The sequence below is a fragment of the Pseudochaenichthys georgianus genome, unplaced genomic scaffold, assembly GCF_902827115.2.
Source record: "Pseudochaenichthys georgianus unplaced genomic scaffold, fPseGeo1.2 scaffold_625_arrow_ctg1, whole genome shotgun sequence".
Classification (NCBI taxonomy): domain Eukaryota; kingdom Metazoa; phylum Chordata; class Actinopteri; order Perciformes; family Channichthyidae; genus Pseudochaenichthys; species Pseudochaenichthys georgianus.
In genome coordinates, this window is record NW_027263183.1 from 104471 (window position 1) to 125340 (window position 20870).

General features: G+C 44.7%; 1 protein-coding gene across 2 annotated transcripts; it reads left to right on the top strand.

Annotated features, from left to right (window-relative positions):
* The first annotated feature begins 1604 nt into the window (after nt 1-1604).
* rab5b (RAB5B, member RAS oncogene family) lies at nt 1605-20612 on the top strand. Of its 2 annotated transcripts, none has more exons than XM_034079463.1 (6): nt 1605-1699; nt 4279-4570; nt 5402-5553; nt 11736-11858; nt 12569-12662; nt 18327-20612. In XM_034079463.1, the coding sequence occupies exons 2-6, from the start codon at nt 4405-4407 to the stop codon at nt 18440-18442; spliced, it is 651 nt and encodes a 216-aa protein (XP_033935354.1). In that variant the 5' UTR covers nt 1605-1699; nt 4279-4404; the 3' UTR covers nt 18443-20612. The 2 variants fall into 2 exon arrangements, with proteins under 2 accessions (XP_033935354.1, XP_033935355.1); XM_034079464.1 differs by having other exon boundaries at nt 4283-4570.
* Nucleotides 20613-20870: the final 258 nt, after the last annotated feature.

Below are 20870 nucleotides of genomic sequence, written 5' to 3' on the forward strand. Positions count from 1 at the left end.
CGCCCCCAAAATGTCCATATATACTGTTGTTTATTCATGCACGGTGCCCCCTGTTGCTGACTGGCTGGTCCCGATACCTGGATCGCACGGCAGTGGAGCGGGGGGCCCGGAGTGCTCTGTCACAGGGCACTCTGTATTTTCGTATTGTGTCTTTTTACCATTAAAATCAGATTATTGTTATAACTTTTATGCCGGTGTTTTGAACTCCTTTTCTTATTAATCTGACCGGGCTCATCTAACGGACGGCGCGGAGCAGAGCTGGGCTTTAAGCCACCACAACTGTGTCTGCTCCTACAATTGCCAATATAAGAATAATATGGATGTAATGTACTATATGTTCATCACTTTAATGTTGCTTATGGTAAAGCTTGAGCTATATGGAGTTTATTTGATACACTGCAGGGTAATTGAATGTATAACAGAATATCAGTATACATATAACAATAATAATATATAGAGATGTCAACAGGGTGTAAAACAGTAAGTAAAAGTATATACTTGGCTTGCAATGGGAAGACTTGAAGTCCATCAAAAAGAGTACTTAGTTACACTGATAAAAAAACACCACTCTCTATATCATGTGTTGCTGTATAATGAATTGTATGTATTTATATTATAATAATAATACTACATTTTTAGTATATATATATATTATGTATAAGACATACAGAGGTGTCCCTCCCCTGTTTCTTCCTACGTGTTGTCGGCATAATGTCAGCAAGTTGCCAAAGTGCCGTTTTCATGATAAAAATTGAGGAGTCCACAGAACATTTCAAAACATCCTTCATGTGGTTAGGACATTCGGGTGCTTTGCTATCTGAGTTGTGAGCAGCGCCCCCTGTGGCCTGGAGGACACACAGGTCAAATGAATACCGTTCAATAATAATAATAATACCCATTCAGATTATTTATTATTAACTTTAACATTACGTTTGTTCAATGGTATTATGCCTTACTATACATTGATTAAAAATCCCCAAATTCTGACTATTTTTCTCCGAATTATTACTTGTTCTCACCGTTTTCTTAACGTCAACTGTTCTCTTAAGTCCCTCCCACCAAAAAATGGTCGTTTGCGATCAGCTAACAGAGTAGATTGACAGCTGGCCAACCAATGAAACAGAGGTATGACATGACAGGTTCACAGCTCAAGATATTTTATTTCATTTCAAACCTTTATTTATCCAGGTGTATCCCTTTGAGATCATTGATCTCTTTTTCAAGGGAGAGCTGCACAATTTAAATGCAAATGTTTTGCCTACAAGTAATACATAACAAATACATACATTGGCAAACATAATTAGATAGAGCTTTCCTTCAATTTATGAGTTCACTAAAACAATTAATTAGATAGAGCTTTCCTTCAATTTATGAGTTCACTAAAAAAATAATTAGATAGAGCTTTCCTTCAACTTATGAGTTCACTAAAAAATTACGTGATTTTGGTTTCATGTTACTGTAAGTATTTGTATTTATTTATTGAATAAGGAGCAGGTAAAATAAGATTTCCCTTTGCCTTGAGTGGAATAAACTAATAAATAAAATATATAAATAAATATAATAAATGCGGTTTCACAATGCGGCATTCACTGCGCATGCGCAAACCTACAGGAAGTGTTAACGTTTTCTCTCACCAGCTGATGAAGCCAAATTGTCAACAGTGAAACCTGCGATATCTGCTGAAACCACAGTAAACACGGTGAATATTCTTCATATATCCCTCTCCGTATCTCTTTATTATTCGAGCAATCAGCTAGTATCTGTGTGTTTATTCTGGCGTCGAAATATAGATTGAGTTTCGTCTGGAATGAGGGATCCCGTTAGCACAAAAATAAAATAAGCTGGTGTTAATATTGACATTTACACTTCAAAATACCCAAATGAGGTGGTGTTAAAGGACCGGTTTGCTGCAGTGGTGGATGTTTTTCAGTATTGAAGTATATCAGGTGCGAGACAGGCAGCAATATGAGCGGCATCTCTGCTCAAGCTCAGGTTTCACTGCAGGATAAGGCACACAGCTAGCAAATAATCAAACATGTCTAAATCAGTGGACACAGAGGAGACATTCAGGGCTGGAAAGATGCATTTCCTGTGCAGGGATTAACCTCCATTTTCTAATACAGCAATAATCTGTCCATCTTTTTTTATCATAGAGGCGTTTGTGAGGTAACATGTGACCACAGAGATGTAAAGAAATGCAGTTGCAATGCAAAGTTGTGTCTTGCTATTCCTTGAGTTCATGTCTAAATTCAAAATAAATCAGCAGCATCCGTGTTAAAGCTCACGTTTCTCTGCAGGGTAAGGGACACCGTGGGAACAATGGGAACTATTATTATAGTTGATTCTGAATGAGTGACACAGAGGAGACATTCAGGGCTGAACAAGTTGCTTTTCTTGCGTAGGAATTATCCTCCATTTTCTATCAAAGCAATAATCTGTCGCTCTAATATAATACAGGCGTTTGTTGCTTTGATAGAAACATGTTTTTGAGATAAGATATGATCCACAGAGATGGAAAGAAATTCAGTTGCAATGCTAAGTTGTGTCTTGCTATTCCTCGAGTGCATGTCAGATGGATATAGAAGACAAAAAAGGGATTACATGTAACATGTGAAAACGTATTTCCAACATGTAAAGAAGAGGACAGACAAACACAGAAAACATGAACAAAACCTAAATTCAATAAGTGATCAAGACAAAGGACAACAGACAAAGAGATAACAACACAAATTCACTTTTGATAGATGTGACTGTTTCAAATCAATCCGGCAAACATAAGCACTTCTCTTTTTGGATGACGGTAAGCATCACCATCTAATGTTGTAAACCCTTGGATAATAATACATGTCACACATTTAATAGAGGAACATATCTACTTATCTACAAAGTAGTTTCTATATGTATTTCCAGATATGTGCAAATACAAGAGGGCAACAGAGGAACTAGGAGCATGAACGGCAAACACGTCATAGCTCTAAATATATTCGCTTTGTGCAGAAAGAAACAAAAATGTTTTCTTAATGTAAATAAAACCTATTTCTCATGATGGCAGGTGACCAGCAACAGACAACATTTACCTTGTATATTGCATGTGGCAGGGGCTGGTTTCAGTACCTTATTGTGATGTATTTGATACTCGACGAGGGCACAGGTGTCAAACTCGAGGCCCGGGGCCAAATCAGGCCCGTCGTAGATTTAATTTCGGCCGCAGGATCATTTCTAATCACCATTAGATCTGGCCTGCCGGTATATTGCAGCACACCTTCCCTCCATCCTGAGGGTCTCCTCCGCTCAGAGTCAGAGCCCAAACATTGATGACCTTGCACCCTGATGAGACGCCAAGTGTCTGAGCTAGCATCCCAGAGCAGCACACTGAGTTCAATGGATGCTTCCTTCTGCACTTTCTCTCACGACAACAGGGCATGTTTGGTTTCTCTCTGAGGGGGATAGTTTCTTGAAGCTGTTGTTGGCCTGTGGAGAAATGTACTCATAAGAAATGACTCTGAAAAGCTGCAGATAGAGCCGTGAGAAATGAATGAAACTGATTATTTAATGTTGTTTTTATAGGCTATACTTTAAGCTTTGTTAGTTCCAGGTTTAATATGTGCAATAAGTTCATTTCAATAAGTTCTGCTATAAACATTGAACCAGTCCGGCCCTCCACTAGCACCCATTTTAAAAAGTTGGCCCCCTGTGTGTTTGAGTTCGACCCCCCTGCTCTAGGATGATATCTTTGCTTCACTGCACGTGCAAAAGACCCACTTGGGACAGAAGTAAACAAATCAGCAGCAGCCGTACACCGTCACAATTATGTGGCGCATGCTTTGGATGGGATTCATGTTAAATAAAATGAAAAATTCAATGTGCAGCTCTCCTAATAAAACTCGTATCCCCAGACTTTAACGACGCACTGGAAGAGGCATTTCCTGCAATGGCAAAGAGGGGAGAGTGTACATGATTCAAGGTGCAAGGCTTTTATGGTCATGTGTTCATAGCTACAGTTTTATCAATGAACATCTTAGGCCACAGGCGCCTCCAACACAACACAGTACAACAGATAATAGTGAAAGTAAATGGAATAGAATAGAAACGGTGCAGAACAGTCTATATACAAGTAATTGGAATATTGATATATGTAAGTTGCAAACCGATGAATGTTATGGATGTTCTTTCAAAAGTCCAGGTGTTGAACAGTCTGATGGCCTGTGGGAGAAACTGTCTCTGAGTCTGGGGGTTTTAATCTTGCACCGAAATACAACCTGTCACTTCTTCCCTCAGATAGAACGGAGAGTGAAGAGACGTCGGGACACATCAGCGAGACCTGACTCCGCTCTGGAAGGCGGTGCAAGTGCCTGACGTCCCCAGAAGCCCCCCCCCCCCCCAGGGAGGAGACCCCCTGCTGGTATGAGCTCCAGAGGGAGTGGAGGCCGCACCAACGGCACACTGCCACAAACCAAGATCTGCCAGTTCAAGCTGGTGCTGCTGGGGGACATGGCGGTGGGCAAGTCCAGCCTCGTGCTGCGATTCGTCAAAGGGCAGTTTGACGAGTTCCAGGAGACGACCATAGGAGGTGTGTGTGTGTGTGTGTGTGTGTGTGTGTGTGTGTGTGTGTGTGTGTGTGTGTGTGTGTGTGTGTGTGTGTGTGTGTGTGTGTGTGTGTGTGTGTGTGTGTGTGTGTGTGTGTGTGTGTGTGTGTGTGTGTGTGTGTGTGTGTGTGTGTGTGTGGTGTGTGTGTGTGTGTGTGTGTGTGTGTGTGTGTGTGTGTGTGTGTGTGTGTGTGTGTGTGTGTGTGTGTGTGTGTGTGTGTGTGTGTGTGTGTGTGGTCTGATAAAATACGCTTATCTTCATATTGCGACGATATTGTAGGGTTGAATATTTATTGTTATACGCACAATACCTACTGTGTAGTTTTGGCAATCTTAAGGTCCAGGCTTCTCCAACAATGCAATATACTTACAACATAAAAGAAAAAGGCATACAATGTGTGCATATGACACAATAGTGCAAGTTAAAAATCGGTTTGTACGTGTAAAAAAGAACAACATAACAAAGATTGTAAAATGAATAGCTTTACAGTGGAATGAAATGCTGCCTGTTGTAATCAAATATAAATATGTGGATTGTAAACAGATGTGTGTACTGTAAACAAAGGAAGGTGTAGACACTTGGCAGAGCTCAGGAACTTACAAGTACCATTCATCCACTCATGTGCCCAATACTTCACAAGGCTTTCCCTTAACCTTTGAGTAAGGTAAGGGTTCTGAATAGTATGGTTAAAGTGAAAATGCTGAGGGATAGCGAGCTTACGACTGGATACACGAGTCCTGCTATGGTTTTGCTGTTGTGGTTCGAAGGCTTGAAGAGCACCTGGTAACTTGTCATTTCCCTCCTTCTCGCTCAGCGGCGTTCCTGGCTCAGTCGGTGTGTTTAGACGACACCACAGTGAAGTTTGAGATCTGGGACACGGCGGGACAGGAGCGCTACCACAGCCTCGCCCCCATGTACTACAGAGGAGCTCAGGCCGCCATCGTGGTCTTCGACATCACCAAGCCGGTACAGTATACACAGATTACATCCACAGAATGAAGTAAATCAATAAAGTATTTCGAGAACTTGCATCGCTAGTAGATCATTAGTTATAAAACATCCCAGACAACCAGGTATTCATATTTATCAGTATACTACACACCTCACACACTCCTCTAACTGCTGATAAAACCTTCCTATATTTATGTTTTATTCACGCACACATTCTCTGTCCTCTGTACCAGGGGCCTGTACTACGAAGCTGGTTCAACCTAACCTGGATATGTTTGAGTTAGCCGGTTGGCCTAATCCAAAACATACGCGCTCTCGCTAAACGGTACTACGACGCTGGTTATCAAGTGGATCGCTCAAGCCAGCCGTGTCCTATCTAGCTAGGTGCGCGTTCACATGAGAGGGGTGGTATTTGGAGCATTCGACCAATCACAAACATGGAGAAGCGTACTGACAGCGCAGCGTCATACTTCCTGAATGAAAAGTCAACTATAATATTAGACATATGAAGAAGTTAAACTTTAAACATCCATGACTTGAACCCTTGATCCAGGATCAAAGCCAGAGGCGGTGCTTTAAGCACTGGATATGTCCATCGCGCGCATGCGCAGCTCGAGTACCAATAACAACAAAGTCACCTGTGACCCACGTGACACAGGCTATATCAGCCGCTGTCTTCAGAGGATCTGTTCCTTTCATCTTCTCGCTGCGCGAGGGTACCGTGGCTACATTCTTGTAGCCTACAGCGTTCAGGTTTGAACGTTTGATCTGAGGGATTTCTCTGCAAGCAGCTGGCCGCGTGCAGCTTCGCAACTGACAGTCGGAGCTACGGGTCGTTAACGCGTCCTCCAGGAGCTGTGGCCGGCTGTGCAGAGCCTCGACGGACAGGTTGGTGTCAGCTTGTTGCTGGTGATGGCTGTGTCCCCGCACCCTCTCCCAGCCAAGTTGTCCTGATTACCGTCTTATTTGTTGTGGCTTAGACTTTCTGGTGACGACAGTGTTCCCGCTTCCTCTCCCATAAAGTTGCCCTTATGCTCTTTTGAAAGTTCTGATTGTGGCGTTGTGCCCGAGCTATCATTAGCATTTGAGTCCCAGCTTTGGCTGCGTCCCTCATTCGATTTAGTATGGAAGCCCAGAGGGTCATACTTTAAACCCGTTTTTCGTTTAGATGCAGAGAGTAAGGTAAGTACTTTCTTAGAAGCTATTATCTGGTCTTAACATTTGTGTTCTGACTTGGTCGCTTGATTGTTAGCAGCAGCCGCTTGGCTAACACCTTGCTGTTGAGCTTAACTATTAACTCAGGGCAGTGCTCCCGCTCCCTGTAGCATAGGGTTTGATTGCAGTAGCGCTAGATCGTTGTATTACTGCTCCTAGTACTAGACTCCTAGCACTAGGATGATATGCAGAGAACATCTTCCCTGTGGGTGCTGTGTGTTCTGCATGTGCGGTTACTACTGTAACCATGGCCTACGGTTCTATGCGGGCTGTTCTTTTTCTTAGAAGCTAATTATCTGGTCTTAACATTGTGTTCTGACTTGGTTGCTTGATTGTTAGCAGCAGCCGCTTGGCTAACACCTTGCATGTACTGTTAAGCTTCAATATTTAACTCAGCCGGTGAGGGCAGTGCTCTCGCTCCTGCTCCCGGTAAACGCATGGTATGGTTGCAGTAGCGCTATATCGTTGTATTTACTGCTCCTAGTACTAGACTCCTAGCTCTAGGACGATATGCAGAGAACAATCTTCACTGTGTGTGCTGTGTGCTCTGCATGTATGGCCATTGAGGAGGATTTCATCCTCTCAATATTATATTGTCTAGTGGGCAGCCGTTTGGCTGACACTTTTAGGCACCGGCCACAGTTACTACTGTAACTACGGTCCTAAGCCGTAAGTACTGGCCATAGGCAATACCGTAACTACGGCTCTATGCTGTGTAAGTACTGGCCATAGTTACTACTGTAACTACGGTTCCAAGCCGTGCAAGTACTGGCCAGAGTTACTACTGTCGTCTAGTAGCACCGCTCTACTCTTCCCGTTAAGCAGGTAGCCGGTGAAGGCTGTGTTCCCGCACCCGCTCCCAGTTATGCTGCATCTGGCATTCGTCTCTAACTCGACCAGTGAAGGCAGTGTTTTCGCCCCCACTCCTGGTAGACGCTGAACTGCCTGGTTTCCGTTAAGCAGGTAGCTGGTGAAGGCTGTGTTCCCGCACCCGCTCCCGGTAACGCTGCATCTGGCGTTCGTCTCTAACTCAGCCGGCAGTGTTCTCGCCCCCGCTCCTGGTAGACGCTGAACTGCCGTGTTTATTAATCCAGCCAGGTGAAGGCAGTGCTCTCGCTCCCGCTCCCTCTGCCGGTAACGTGGGTGTAATTACATCCCTCTTTCTGTTCGGCGAGTAGCAGCAACGCTCTACTCTTTCCATTAAGCAGGTAGCTGGTGAAGGCTGTGTTCCCGCACCCGCTCCCGGCTACACTGCATCTGGCTACCTACAGAATGGTTCATTCATGTAGCGCCTGTATGGCTTCTCTTGAGCCCGAGGACGGCCACGACCGCTGCCCCTCCTGCCTCGGCCGCCTCTGGCGGTCAGTAGGGATGCCAGCGATTATTTGATTATTCGAATATTCGCTACAGTCTCCATAATCGAATATTATTTTTAAAAATCGATTAGTTTCAACCAAAATATATATAAATAAATATATATATATGCTAATAATAGTAATATTACCATTACCAACTTCACTTCAAGGCCACGTCGTTGTGATGACATGCTTGTTTGTTGTTTGTAACTGTTAAACATGTTACAGTAAAGAAAACAACGGAATTCCTTTTTTTCCCCCGCGGGGGCGGGGGGGGGAGGGGTCGGTCGAATAATCGATTATTATTCGCCAGGGCTGCCGAATAATCGATTTTGATCATGGTCAGTTTCTGGCAACCCTAGCGGTCAGTGGGGACGAAATTCGAGCATCTGAGGGAGGTTCTCACGGTAAACGCCTGCATGAGCTGTAGCTGCATGCCTCGGGTGCTCAGAGTGGCTAGAGTCACTGAGGTGGAACGTCTGGCAGCAGCCAACAGACACCTCTCCTTGTCACGTCCTCCTCCAGATCAATTCGGCCGTTCCCGGCGACTTGAGGGAGCGATGGCTATGTGTGCTCCCCCCAATAGAAGGACTAGAAACAGGCTGTCCTCTAAAGTGGATCGGCTAGCTGCCGATAGGGGTATGATGAAGTCGCCTCTTGACCCTTCAGCCTGTGCCCGGTGTAGGGGCTGCTAACAGGCCGCCTGTCCCCCGCCCCCCTCCTTCGGTTGGCGCACCTCCTTCGGCTGGCGCACCTCCTTCGGTTGACGCACCTCTGTATGAGGACGCCTTGTCGCTGGTACAGACTCGTCGCCAGGTTTCGCTGGCCCAGTCACCACTAACTGAGGCATGTAGGAGAGTCCTCCGTAGCGTACCAGTCGAGCCAGGGGAGCTGTTTAGATCAGCTGCCCTGGAGGCACTGGAGCGTGCCGTCCAAGCTAGGCAGACCAGGCAGCAGCACTCGGGTCCTCGCAGACCTATGCCCACTCCCAGCTGGCCCAGGGGCCGCTCTAGCAGCCGCACTCAGCCGCCGGATTACAGGGGTGGTCTGCAGAGGTCTTAGCGGCCCACTCAACCGCCTCCCAATGACTTTCGTGCCCCATGTCGCCCGCCTTCCAGGCGGCCTCGTGCCCCAGAGCCTTACCGGAGCCCCCCAAGAGGCTCCAGGGTCCGGGGGGCAGGGCCCTGAAATCCCGGGGGTGGTCGGCGGCTGCTTTCCCAGCAGCAGCTCAGTTTCTGGGCAGTCTGTACTTCCGTCCCTTGGGTGGTTTTCACCTTAACCCAGGAGTACGGACCGCAGCTCCGGCCCCTAGCCTTCGGCTGGGTCTAATTGACAGTCGACAGCGATCCGGCAGGGGCCCTACCTCTGGGCCAAGAGTTGTCCGTCCTTCTGTCCAAGGACGCAATCAAGCCAGTAAGACCCTCTGCTTAGCCAGGGGGTTCTACTCGGCATACTATCTCGTGAGCAAGAAAGTCGGCGGATTTCGCCCGATCTTGGACCTCAGAGGAATCAACAGATTCCTGAAGGTGCTGCCATTCTATATGCTGACTACTGCATACGCACAGGTGGAGTGGTTCTCAACCGAGGGATGCCTACTTCCACGTGGGCCGGGCAAGAGGGTGCCTTATATTCAGTTCCTCCGGCCCTTGGGCAGACTGGCAGCTGCCTCGGCCGCTGGGCCCTGTCGTTGCGCCCCATGCAGATGTGGCTGAACAGCCTTCACTTGGACGCCAAGTGGCACAGGCACAGGGACGTCAGGGTGTCGCAGCATTGCTCCACTCTCCGTCACGCTGGAGGGGCAGGGCCTATCTCCTGGTAGGCGTGCCCATGGGCGCCATCCCATCCCGCCAGGAGACCATCACCATAGGTGCATGTCTCTCAGGGTGGGGTGCAGTGCGGCAGGGCAGGACCGTTCAGGGTCAGCGGTCTGCCCAGCAGAGTGCGCGCCAGGTCAACGTGCTAGAGCTTCGGGCTGTGCAGCTTGCACTCACGCACTTTCTACCCCAACTGGGGGGAAAGAATGTGCGTGTTCCTTGGGGACAGCATGTACATTGTTGCTTAGACAACAGTCCTTCTAGATAGTGGACGTTCTCACTCCACTCTGAATTTATGTGGCTGCGATTCTGCCCGACATGTTCGGGTCGACGGCGCCACGGCGGGGTGCCACAGGTCGGTGTCCCTCTTTATGAGAGGGGCTTTACGGCAGCGTCCCCCTTGCACCCCGAGGGCTCCGGCTTGGGACCTGCCCTTGCTGCCGGATGCCCTATCACCTCCTCCCTTCGAGCCCCTGGCCCAGGTGGGGCTTAGGTGGCTGCCCACAAAGGAAGCATTTCTGCTTGCCATAGCCTCAGGGAAGTGAGTCGGGGAGTTGCATGTCCTCTCCATAAACGATACATGCCCGAGGTGGGACTCTCAGGCGTTGCCCTTTGGGCAAATGTGGCATTCCCGCCCGGGGTCCTTCCACAAACCCACTTCAATCAGCCTGCCCAGCTGGCACGCTTTGACATACAGGAGTACGGCACGTCGAAGTTGCTGTGCCCTGGGGGTGCCCAAAGGGCGTATATCAAGGCTACGGCCTGTATACGGCAGGAGGAGCAACTCTTGATTTTGCCCTGGCGGCACTAAAGGAGGTTATGCCCTCTAACCAGTGGCTGCCCCACTGGGTTGTCGATACCATCTCACAGGCTTACGGGGCCAGTGGCCGCCCCCTGCCATCAGGCTGAGATGCCACTCTACAAGGAGCATCTCAACACATTGGGCTGCCCTGAGAGGGGTGCGCCTGGAGACCATCTGCGCCGCGGCGTCGTGGGCGTCTTCTGGCACATTCTCCAGTTGTCATCAGGTCAATGTCGCCACTCCCCATTCTTTGGGCGTGGTCCTTTTGCCGAGCTCCGCTGCTTCCAGTGGAGCAAGGGCTTGGATCCTTCATGACATTGTTGGTATAAGTCATCCAGTGCTTAAAGCACCGCCTCTGGCGGTCAGTAGGGACGAAATAGAACGATAGCTACGGCTGTAACTACGGTTCTATGAGTCCCGGATGACCGCCAGAGTTCCCTGTCACTCAGAATTCTTGTGTGCTCGCGAGAAGATTCTGGGAACAGATCCTCTGACGACACCGGCTGATATAGCCGGTGTCACAGGTGACTTTGTTGTTATTGGTACTCGAGCTGCGCATGCGCGCGATGGACATATCCAGTGCTAAAGCACCGCCTCTGGCGGTCAGTAGGGACTCATAGGACCGTAGTTACAGCCGTAACTATCGTTTCTCTGTCCTCTGTACCGGGTGTTTACCTGTATGTTGGTAGTTTCTCTGTCCTCTAGTGTTTACCTGTGTGTTGTAGTTTCTCTGACCTCTGTCCTCTGTACCGGGTGTTTACCTGTGTGTTGGTAGTTTCTCTGTCCTCTAGTGTTTACCTGTGTGTTGGTAGTTTCTCTGTCCTCTAGTGTTTACCTGTGTGTTGGTAGTTTCTCTGTCCTCTAGTGTTTACCTGTGTGTTGTAGTCTCTCTGACCTCTGTCCTCTGTACCGGGTGTTTACCTGTGTGTTGTAGTTTCTCTGACCTCTGTCCTCTGTACCTGGTGTTTACCTGTGTGTTGGTGTTTCTCTGACCTCCTGCTGTGTGTTTAGGACACCTTTGAGCGAGCGAAGGCCTGGGTGAAGGAGCTGCAGAGGCAGGCCAGTCCCAACATCGTGATCGCGCTGGCTGGGAACAAGGCGGACCTGGCAGAGAGGAGACTAGTGGAGTACGAGGTAACAAGCTCCCGTCATGTTGTGAATATCCTCATAAATATAAACAATACCCTGATTTAAAGCGCCAAAGATCACTTTTTTTAAAATATATTCATAATGAAGAATATGTTGATTTCACAATGTCATGGCTGTAGAATAAAGACACCGTCAGCGTTAGGATTGGTTCACTTTAAGCCTGGCTTTCACTTTACAATTCTGCAACTGGGTTGGATCTCCTTTTTAAACTTAAAGTCCTCTTTATGAACCATGGACTGTATGGACCTCTAGACATATATAAACGTGTTTCTTAACTAAATGTAAGGTCAAGTCAGTTCTGTAGGTTTTATGGCCATTTTAAACCTCTTTTACCCATATTTTCTAACCATTTTTGGGATAATCTTGTGACAATATATGCTCAATTTGTCCTTTGCTTGTCTATGATAGCTTCTGTTTACAATTAAACAACAAGATAAGAGAACAAGGCACAACCTTTGTTTTACTATACCTAATTGGTTGCATTAAAATACAGGTGGTAAAGTCCGTAAGAGTCAGCGGCTGTCTGGCTGATTAAAAACAGAAACTGTATTTGAGGCACAAGTCAGAGCTGTGTGTCGTCATGCTCCAGAGAGGGTTATTTGTGGATAAGAAACATTTTATTTTTTCAGCTTCAGGTTTTGTAAGTGTTTAAACTGACTTTATATCTGCATTTGTGTGTGTGTTGTATGAAAAAGGACGCCCAGACGTACGCTGAAGACACCGGCTTGCTCTTCATGGAGACCTCTGCTAAAACAGCCATGAACGTCAATGAGCTCTTCCTGGCTATTGGTGAGTTTCCTGTCATTTACACGAGACTTGATGATAGTAAAAATACTTAAAAAATGATTTTTAATAGTTACCAAAAAGCAAAGGTGCACAACCAAGCTCGTGAAAACTTAAGAAAATAGATATTGACATTATGATGACCCTAAAATATCAAGATATCAAGATAACTGAACATTTGTTAGTTTGTAAAGTGACAAAGGGGAGGACTCTTAGAAGTAGAGACCCTACACCCTGCCCTCCTTTGAGAGGAGCAGGGTGGTGGGTCCTCCCTCTCCTTCAAAGCCTGATAGGGATGTGTGTGTACAAAACGCTGCAAACTGATATCTGCTGGGTCCAGGCTCAAGGGCGTATGGCACTCTCAACTCTTTCCAGGACATGCCGGGGCCCTGCCTGCCTGTAGCTTTGCTGATATCTGTGTTGATAGGTCATAGATTAAGAGCGGTGAATCATCTTAGATACAGTTTATCTAATTTAGCAGTGATTCCATGTCAGCCACAGCTTGTTACAAAAAACATGACTGATAGTGTGTTTAACGAACTTAAACTAGCTTTATTAAATGTCAGGTCTTTGGCAGGAAAAACATTTTTAATCAATGATTTTATCACTGAGCACAATCTCGATTTTATGTTTTTAACAGAAACTTGGATTGAACAAAATAACAGTGCAGCTGTTCTTATCGAATCAGCCCCTCCCAACGTTAGTTTTGAGTCAGGAAAGAATGCATAAGAAAGGGGGTGGAGCTGCTATTCTGTTCAGTGATTCCCTTCAATGCAGGAAGACATCGTATGGGAACTTTGATTCTTTTGAATATGTGGCCCTTCAGCTGAAATGCTCCTCTCGAGCTCTGTTCCTAAATATCTACAGGCCACCCAAATACTGTGCAAGCTTTTTTGATGACCTTACTGAACTGCTGTCTGTAGTGTGTATTGACTTTGACCGTCTAGTCATTGTTGGTGATTTTAACATCCATGTTGACAACCCCCAGGACAGAGGGGCGAAAGAACTGTTTTGTGTTCTTGATAGCTGTGGACTGACTCAGCATGTGACGGAGCCCACGCACAATAAGGGGCACACTCTGGACTTATTTACCTCAAAGGGTCTGAATATCTCTAAGGTTGTGGTGACTGATGTTGCGCTCTCTGACCATTCCTGTGTTTCCTTTGAGAGCTCTATTTCTGTTCACACAAGTGTTCAAAAAGAGATAACCACAAAGCGATATTTAACTGAAAATACTAGGGAAATGTTTACATTACATTACATTGCATTTAGCTGACGCTTTTATCCAAAGCGACTTACAATAAGTACATTTACTCAGAATTTTTCTTCCACACTTGCCCCTGCGAACACCTCAGTAAATGAGCTAGTAGATCATTTTAATTCAAAAATTAAAAATGTTATAGATGCCATTGCTCCAACTAAGGTAAAGGAAGTGACTGGCAAGAAAATATCTCCATGGAGAAAGGCCATGACCGTGAAAACAGAAAAAAGAGAATGTCGAAAAGCGGAACGCAGGTGGCGAAAAACAAATCTCCAGGTTCACTTTGAAATTTATAAAGAGAGACTTGGCCTTTATAATTTGGAATTGAAAAACGCACGACAATCATTCTTCTCTGACATCATTACCAAAAACAACGCACGTGCCTTGTTTGCTACCGTCGACAGACTAACTAACCCCCCAGTGTCAGTGTCATTTCTATCCACCTGGGCGTGCAATGAGTTTGCCTTCTTCACTGACAAAATTCAGAAAATCAGACAAGCAGTCAGTGCCTCTGCATCAGGAACAGCACATGTGTTGTCTCTGTGTCCACCTAATATCAATTCAGACATCATGACACAATTCCATCAGATTAATGATAAAAACTTAGAGGACATTATACAACTTCTGAAGTCCTCCTCCTGCTGCCTTGATATTACAGGATTTTTCAAAGATGTTTTGCCTTGCATGGCCTCAGATCTACTTCATATAGTAAACACATCTCTTCACTCAGGTATTTTTCCACAGGCCCTGAAAACTGCAGTCATTAAACCGTTCTTAAAAAAGAATAATCTAGATGCTTCAGTAATGAACAATTACAAGCCCATATCAGACCTCCCATTTCTAGGTAAAATCATTGAAAAAGTTGTTTTTCAACAGTTGAGTAATTTCTTGCATTTAAATAGCTGTTTCGATGTGTTCCAGTCAGGCTTTCGTCCAAACCACAGCACTGAGACTGCTCTTGTAAAGGTCTTTAACGACATCCACTTAAACACAGACAGTGGCAGAACTTCAGTGTTAGTATTATTAGATCTCAGTGCTGCGTTTGACACTGTTGACCACAGCATATTACTAGACCGACTGGAAAACTGGGTGGGACTTTCGGAAACAGTTCTAAATTGGTTTGAATCCTACTTAAAGGACAGAAACAACTTTGTTTCTATAGGTAAATACACATCTGAGTTGACAAATATGACATGTGGGGTACCTCAAGGCTCCATCTTGGGGCCTCTTCTCTTTAACGTCTACATGCTACCACTGGCTCAGATAATGAAAAACAACAAAATAATTTACCATAGCTATGCAGATGACACACACATTTCCGTAACAATTTCACCAGGAGACTATGCTCCAATTCAAACACTGAGTAAGTGCATTGAACAAATCAATGACTGGATGTGTCAGAACTTTCTCCAATTAAACAAAGATAAAACTGAGGTAATGGTTTTTGGAGCCAAGTCAGAACGTGTAAAAGTTAGCGCTGAGCTTCAGTCTGCAATGTTCAAACCAACAGATAAAGCCAGAAATCTAGGTGTAGTCATGGACTCTGACCTGAGTTTCAACAGTCACATTCAAACAGTTACTAAATCAGCCTACTATCACCTAAAGAACATATCTAGGATTAAAAGACTAATGTCACAGCAGGATTTGGAAAAACTTGTCCATGCCTTTATCTTCAGTAGACTCGACTACTGCAATGGTGTCTTCACAGGTCTCACTAAAAAATCTATTAGGAAGCTGCAGCTGATTCAGAACGCCGCTGCTCGAGTCCTCACTGACACTAAGAAAGTGGATCACATCACTCCTCTTTACACTGGCTTCCTGTGTGTCAAATAGATTTCTAAATACTGCTGCTGGTTTATAAAGCACTGAATGGTTTAGGCCCAAAATACATTTCTGACCTCCTGCTAAACTATGAACCATCCAGATCTCTCAGGTCTTCAGGGACTGGTCAGCTTTCTGTCCCCAGAGTCAGAACTAAACATGGAGAAGCAGCGTTCAGTTATTATGCTCCAAATATCTGGAACAAACTCCCAGAAACCTGCAGGTCCGCTGCAACTCTGACTACTTTCAAATCCAGCAAGAAGACTTTTCTTTTTGTCGCTGCTTTTCATTGAACTATTCATATCTTAGACTGCACTGTAACTTTTATCCATGTATTTTTTCTTTTTATGTTTATTTTATTATCTTTTCTTTTTAATGACTGATTTTAAATGCCATTTTCTTAATGTCTTTCGTTTTTTGTAAAGCACTTTGAATTGCCTTGTGTTGAAAAGTGCTATATAAATAAACTTGCCTTGCCTTGCCTTGCCTTGCCTTACATACTGATATACACCTGAACATCAGCAGGAGAGGACTCTTTAAAGTAGAGACACTACACACTGATATACACCTGAACATCAGCAGGAGAGGACTCTTTAAAGTAGAGACACTACATACTGATATACACCTGAACATCAGCAGGAGAGGACTCTTTAAAGTAGAGACACTACATAGTGATATACACCTGAACATCAGCAGGAGAGGACTCTTTAAAGTAGAGACACTACATAGTGATATACACCTGAACATCAGCAGGAGAGGACTCTTTAAAGTAGAGACACTACACACTGATATACACCTGAACATCAGCAGGAGAGGACTCTTTAAAGTAGAGACACTACATACTGATATACACCTGAACATCAGCAGGAGAGGACTCTTTAAAGTAGAGACACTACTTACTGATATACACCTGAACATCAGCAGGAGAGGACTCTTTAAAGTAGAGACACTACATAGTGATATACACCTGAACATCAGCAGGAGAGGACTCTTTAAAGTAGAGACACTACATAGTGATATACACCTGAACATCAGCAGGAGAGGACTCTTTAAAGTAGAGACACTACATAGTGATATACACCTGAACATCAGCAGGAGAGGACTCTTTAAAGTAGAGACACTACACACTGATATACACCTGAACATCAGCAGGAGAGGACTCTTTAAAGTAGAGACACTACATACTGATATACACCTGAACATCAGCAGGAGAGGACTCTTTAAAGTAGAGACACTACATAGTGATATACACCTGAACATCAGCAGGAGAGGACTCTTTAAAGTAGAGACACTACATAGTGATATACACCTGAACATCAGCAGGAGAGGACTCTTTAAAGTAGAGACACTACACACTGATATACACCTGAACATCAGCAGGAGAGGACTCTTTAAAGTAGAGACACTACATACTGATATACACCTGAACATCAGCAGGAGAGGACTCTTTAAAGTAGAGACACTACTTACTGATATACACCTGAACATCAGCAGGAGAGGACTCTTTAAAGTAGAGACACTACATAGTGATATACACCTGAACATCAGCAGGAGAGGACTCTTTAAAGTAGAGACACTACATAGTGATATACACCTGAACATCAGCAGGAGAGGACTCTTTAAAGTAGAGACACTACATAGTGATATACACCTGAACATCAGCAGGAGAGGACTCTTTAAAGTAGAGACACTACACACTGATATACACCTGAACATCAGCAGGAGAGGACTCTTTAAAGTAGAGACACTACATACTGATATACACCTGAACATCAGCAGGAGAGGACTCTTTAAAGTAGAGACACTACATAGTGATATACACCTGAACATCAGCAGGAGAGGACTCTTTAAAGTAGAGACACTACACACTGATATACCCCTGAACATCAGCAGGAGAGGACTCTTTAAAGTAGAGACACTACATACTGATATACACCTGAACATCAGCAGGAGAGGACTCTTTAAAGTAGAGACACTACTTACTGATATACACCTGAACATCAGCAGGAGAGGACTCTTTAAAGTAGAGACACTACATACTGATATACACCTGAACATCAGCAGGAGAGGACTCTTTAAAGTAGAGACACTACATACTGATATACACCTGAACATCAGCAGGAGAGGACTCTTTAAAGTAGAGACACTACACACTGATATACACCTGAACATCAGCAGGAGAGGACTCTTTAAAGTAGAGACACTACATACTGATATACACCTGAACATCAGCAGGAGAGGACTCTTTAAAGTAGAGACACTACATACTGATATACACCTGAACATCAGCAGGAGAGGACTCTTTAAAGTAGAGACACTACATACTGATATACACCTGAACATCAGTAGAAGAGGACTCTTTAAACCAAAGGTTTGTATGTCAAAACACTGCTTAGTCTATTAAAGCAAAAAATAAGCCACACTTGTTAATGTTGGTTTCTATGTCAACACAAACCTGCGAAACCAAGTTGCAAACCTTTTTGTTAATTTTTCATGAATGAGTATTGGGTTAGTTACTTTCTAGCAACAAAGCCTGAGTCTGGTGTTAATTTTGGTTTCTATGTCAACACATTTCTGTCCTAATGCAGCAAAAAAGATGCCAAAAACAGACACCCAGAACCCCACACATGCAGCGCGACACCGGGGAGTGAACCTCCAGGATCCGGACGCCCACTCCAACCGATCCTGCTGCGGGGGGAACTAAACCCCCACGAGTCTGAGCCCCACCCTCCACACCACCTCCACCCTGAAACCATCCTGTCTCCTTCCTCCAACAAACAGGGGGAACTGAAGCGGAGAAAATCCACTTCCCTCACCCCTCCATTCATCCTCCAGACAGAAACTAAAGGAGAGGAAACGAGGAACGGAAGAGTCGGAGGAGTCGTGACCCACTCACTGAGATGTGGAGAGGGGAGGTTAGACTGAGAGGAGGGAGAAATAAAGAAGACAGTGGAAAGCCTGTTGTAGTATTTAGCACTAATTGTGATTTCTTCTTGCATCGTTTCAAAAATGCACAAAACAAGCAGCACCCAAAAAAGGAAAAGGAGGATAAAAAAAGGGCCAAAACAAGGAAGCCAAACTGTTAGGATGAGACTGCTTATCTTTGTCTTCTTCAGCGCTGTGCACGCTTGCTTTGCCTCCTCCTAGTGAACCACATCCTGCTGTGTATAGCGACACATATTGTAGCCCTGGAATGATACCATAGTGTGTAAATCCCCGCCTGACCTTCCCTGGTGTCGCCGGCACACTTTGCCCAACATAAATCCATCTGTACATATTTATTGTCCCGTGTTTTGACAAAGGCTCTCCTTCCTCCTCTCGTCCCTCACACTTTAAGATGGCTGATTTCACATCATGTTTGATACATTTGGTCCCACAGACTTGCTTGCTTAACGAGAGATCGCTGAGGTGCCGTCTTCCTGAAACATTTTGGGTTTGCTTGAGAAGAAGTGTGAAGAACTCTGGAGCTCTTTGCAGCAACTATATAGGACTTGAGCTGGAGTGTGTGTGTGTGTGTGTAGTCACATGACTTTAATGTTTAACTAATGACTTACCTGTAGCAAAGAACGAATCCCTCACACTGAAAGAAAGTCATATTGCATCCAATACAATCCTTACTGTCCCTGTAATTAATACACCGCTTTAATAATAATAATAATAATAATAATACATTTCATTTCGAAGCGCTTTTCCAGGTGCTCAAAGACGCTTTACAGTGGTGATAAAACATGATAAGGAACAGTACACCCCCAAAAGAACACTTTTTCAGATACTTAAAAACTGTCTCTATCCAGACATCATGCCCAAGTTATTCAAGCAGTTTCATTTAGGATCTGCCGACCCTATCAGAGTGCAAAGAGGAAGCGTGCCCTTTGAGAGGCTGCTTCTTCCTTATTGGTTAGGTAAAATTAAAATAGCTCCCGCTTGAAACTGCTCACAACATGGTCTGTGGACTATTTTGAGAAACTAGGTCATGAGCGCTAAAAGGAATCTAAATGGATGAATTGCACTACAGGTAAAATGTCAAATGTGTTTTTGATTTTGGGATTTTGATACTTGTTGTATCATTACACTAAGTGATGGGGCTGAGTGTAACAGCATGGCATGTGAGTCCATCTCTGCCCGGATGAAGTGATTGGCATTAGATAAAAGATGTATTGGGGAATGAATGAAAGGCAGGAGGATAAAAAAAGGAGAAATTCTGCCCATCTTGTGTTTCTTACGTGTCCTGCATCCGTCCCTCGTCCTAAGGCTAAGCCGTTGGTGAAAGTGTTTAACTTATTCATTTAGCTTAAATTAATACGATGCTCTTAACACAGAGCCGTGTGCTTGGCTGAAGAAAATGAGGAAGAGATTTGATGAAAACACAAAAAAGAAAAAAACAGAAGTGCCTACTCCCAGTTTTCGTTGTCTGTGACTCGTGTGTGTGCTTCGTAGGCGACGTGCAGGAACACCCATTGTCCTTTTTGCTTGTACTATAAACGGATACTTTAACAGCACCCTGTCGTTAGGCTTTACTGTACTGGCTCTTTGTGTGGATGTCAAGAGGTCTTGTTGAATACACTGTATGTTAAAAAGTCTTCATTTTAAGGAAGGTGGATGTGGATTTTAGCAGAGCACTCTTGGAATGGATCGTGAAAAAAAACAAGTGTTGAAGTGTCAAAGGGAAATCTTTTGCTTTGTCAGCGTACTTGAAGAACAGCACCATGACTTCTTCTTCCCACCCAGGACACGAACGGCTCGTTATGTTCACTCATTCATTCTTCAGTGATCACATGTAGGCTCAGTGTTCTGTGCAATTAAAACAAGACTTGGTTTGTCATCAGCACTTTGAGGATGCTTAGTGTTCAATAAAGCTGTCAATGGCGCTTGGAGTGCAGGATGATGATCCCTTTTATTTCACTTTCCTGTGTTAGAGGTTTTAGTCACTTTGTTACTTTGTATACACCTGAACATTCAGCAGGAGAGGACTCTTTAAAGTAGAGACACTACATACTGATATACACCTGAACATCAGCAGGAGAGGACTCTTTAAAGTAGAGACACTACATACTGATATACACCTGAACCTCAGCAGGAGAGGACTCTTTAAAGTAGAGACACTACATACTGATATACACCTGAACTTCAGC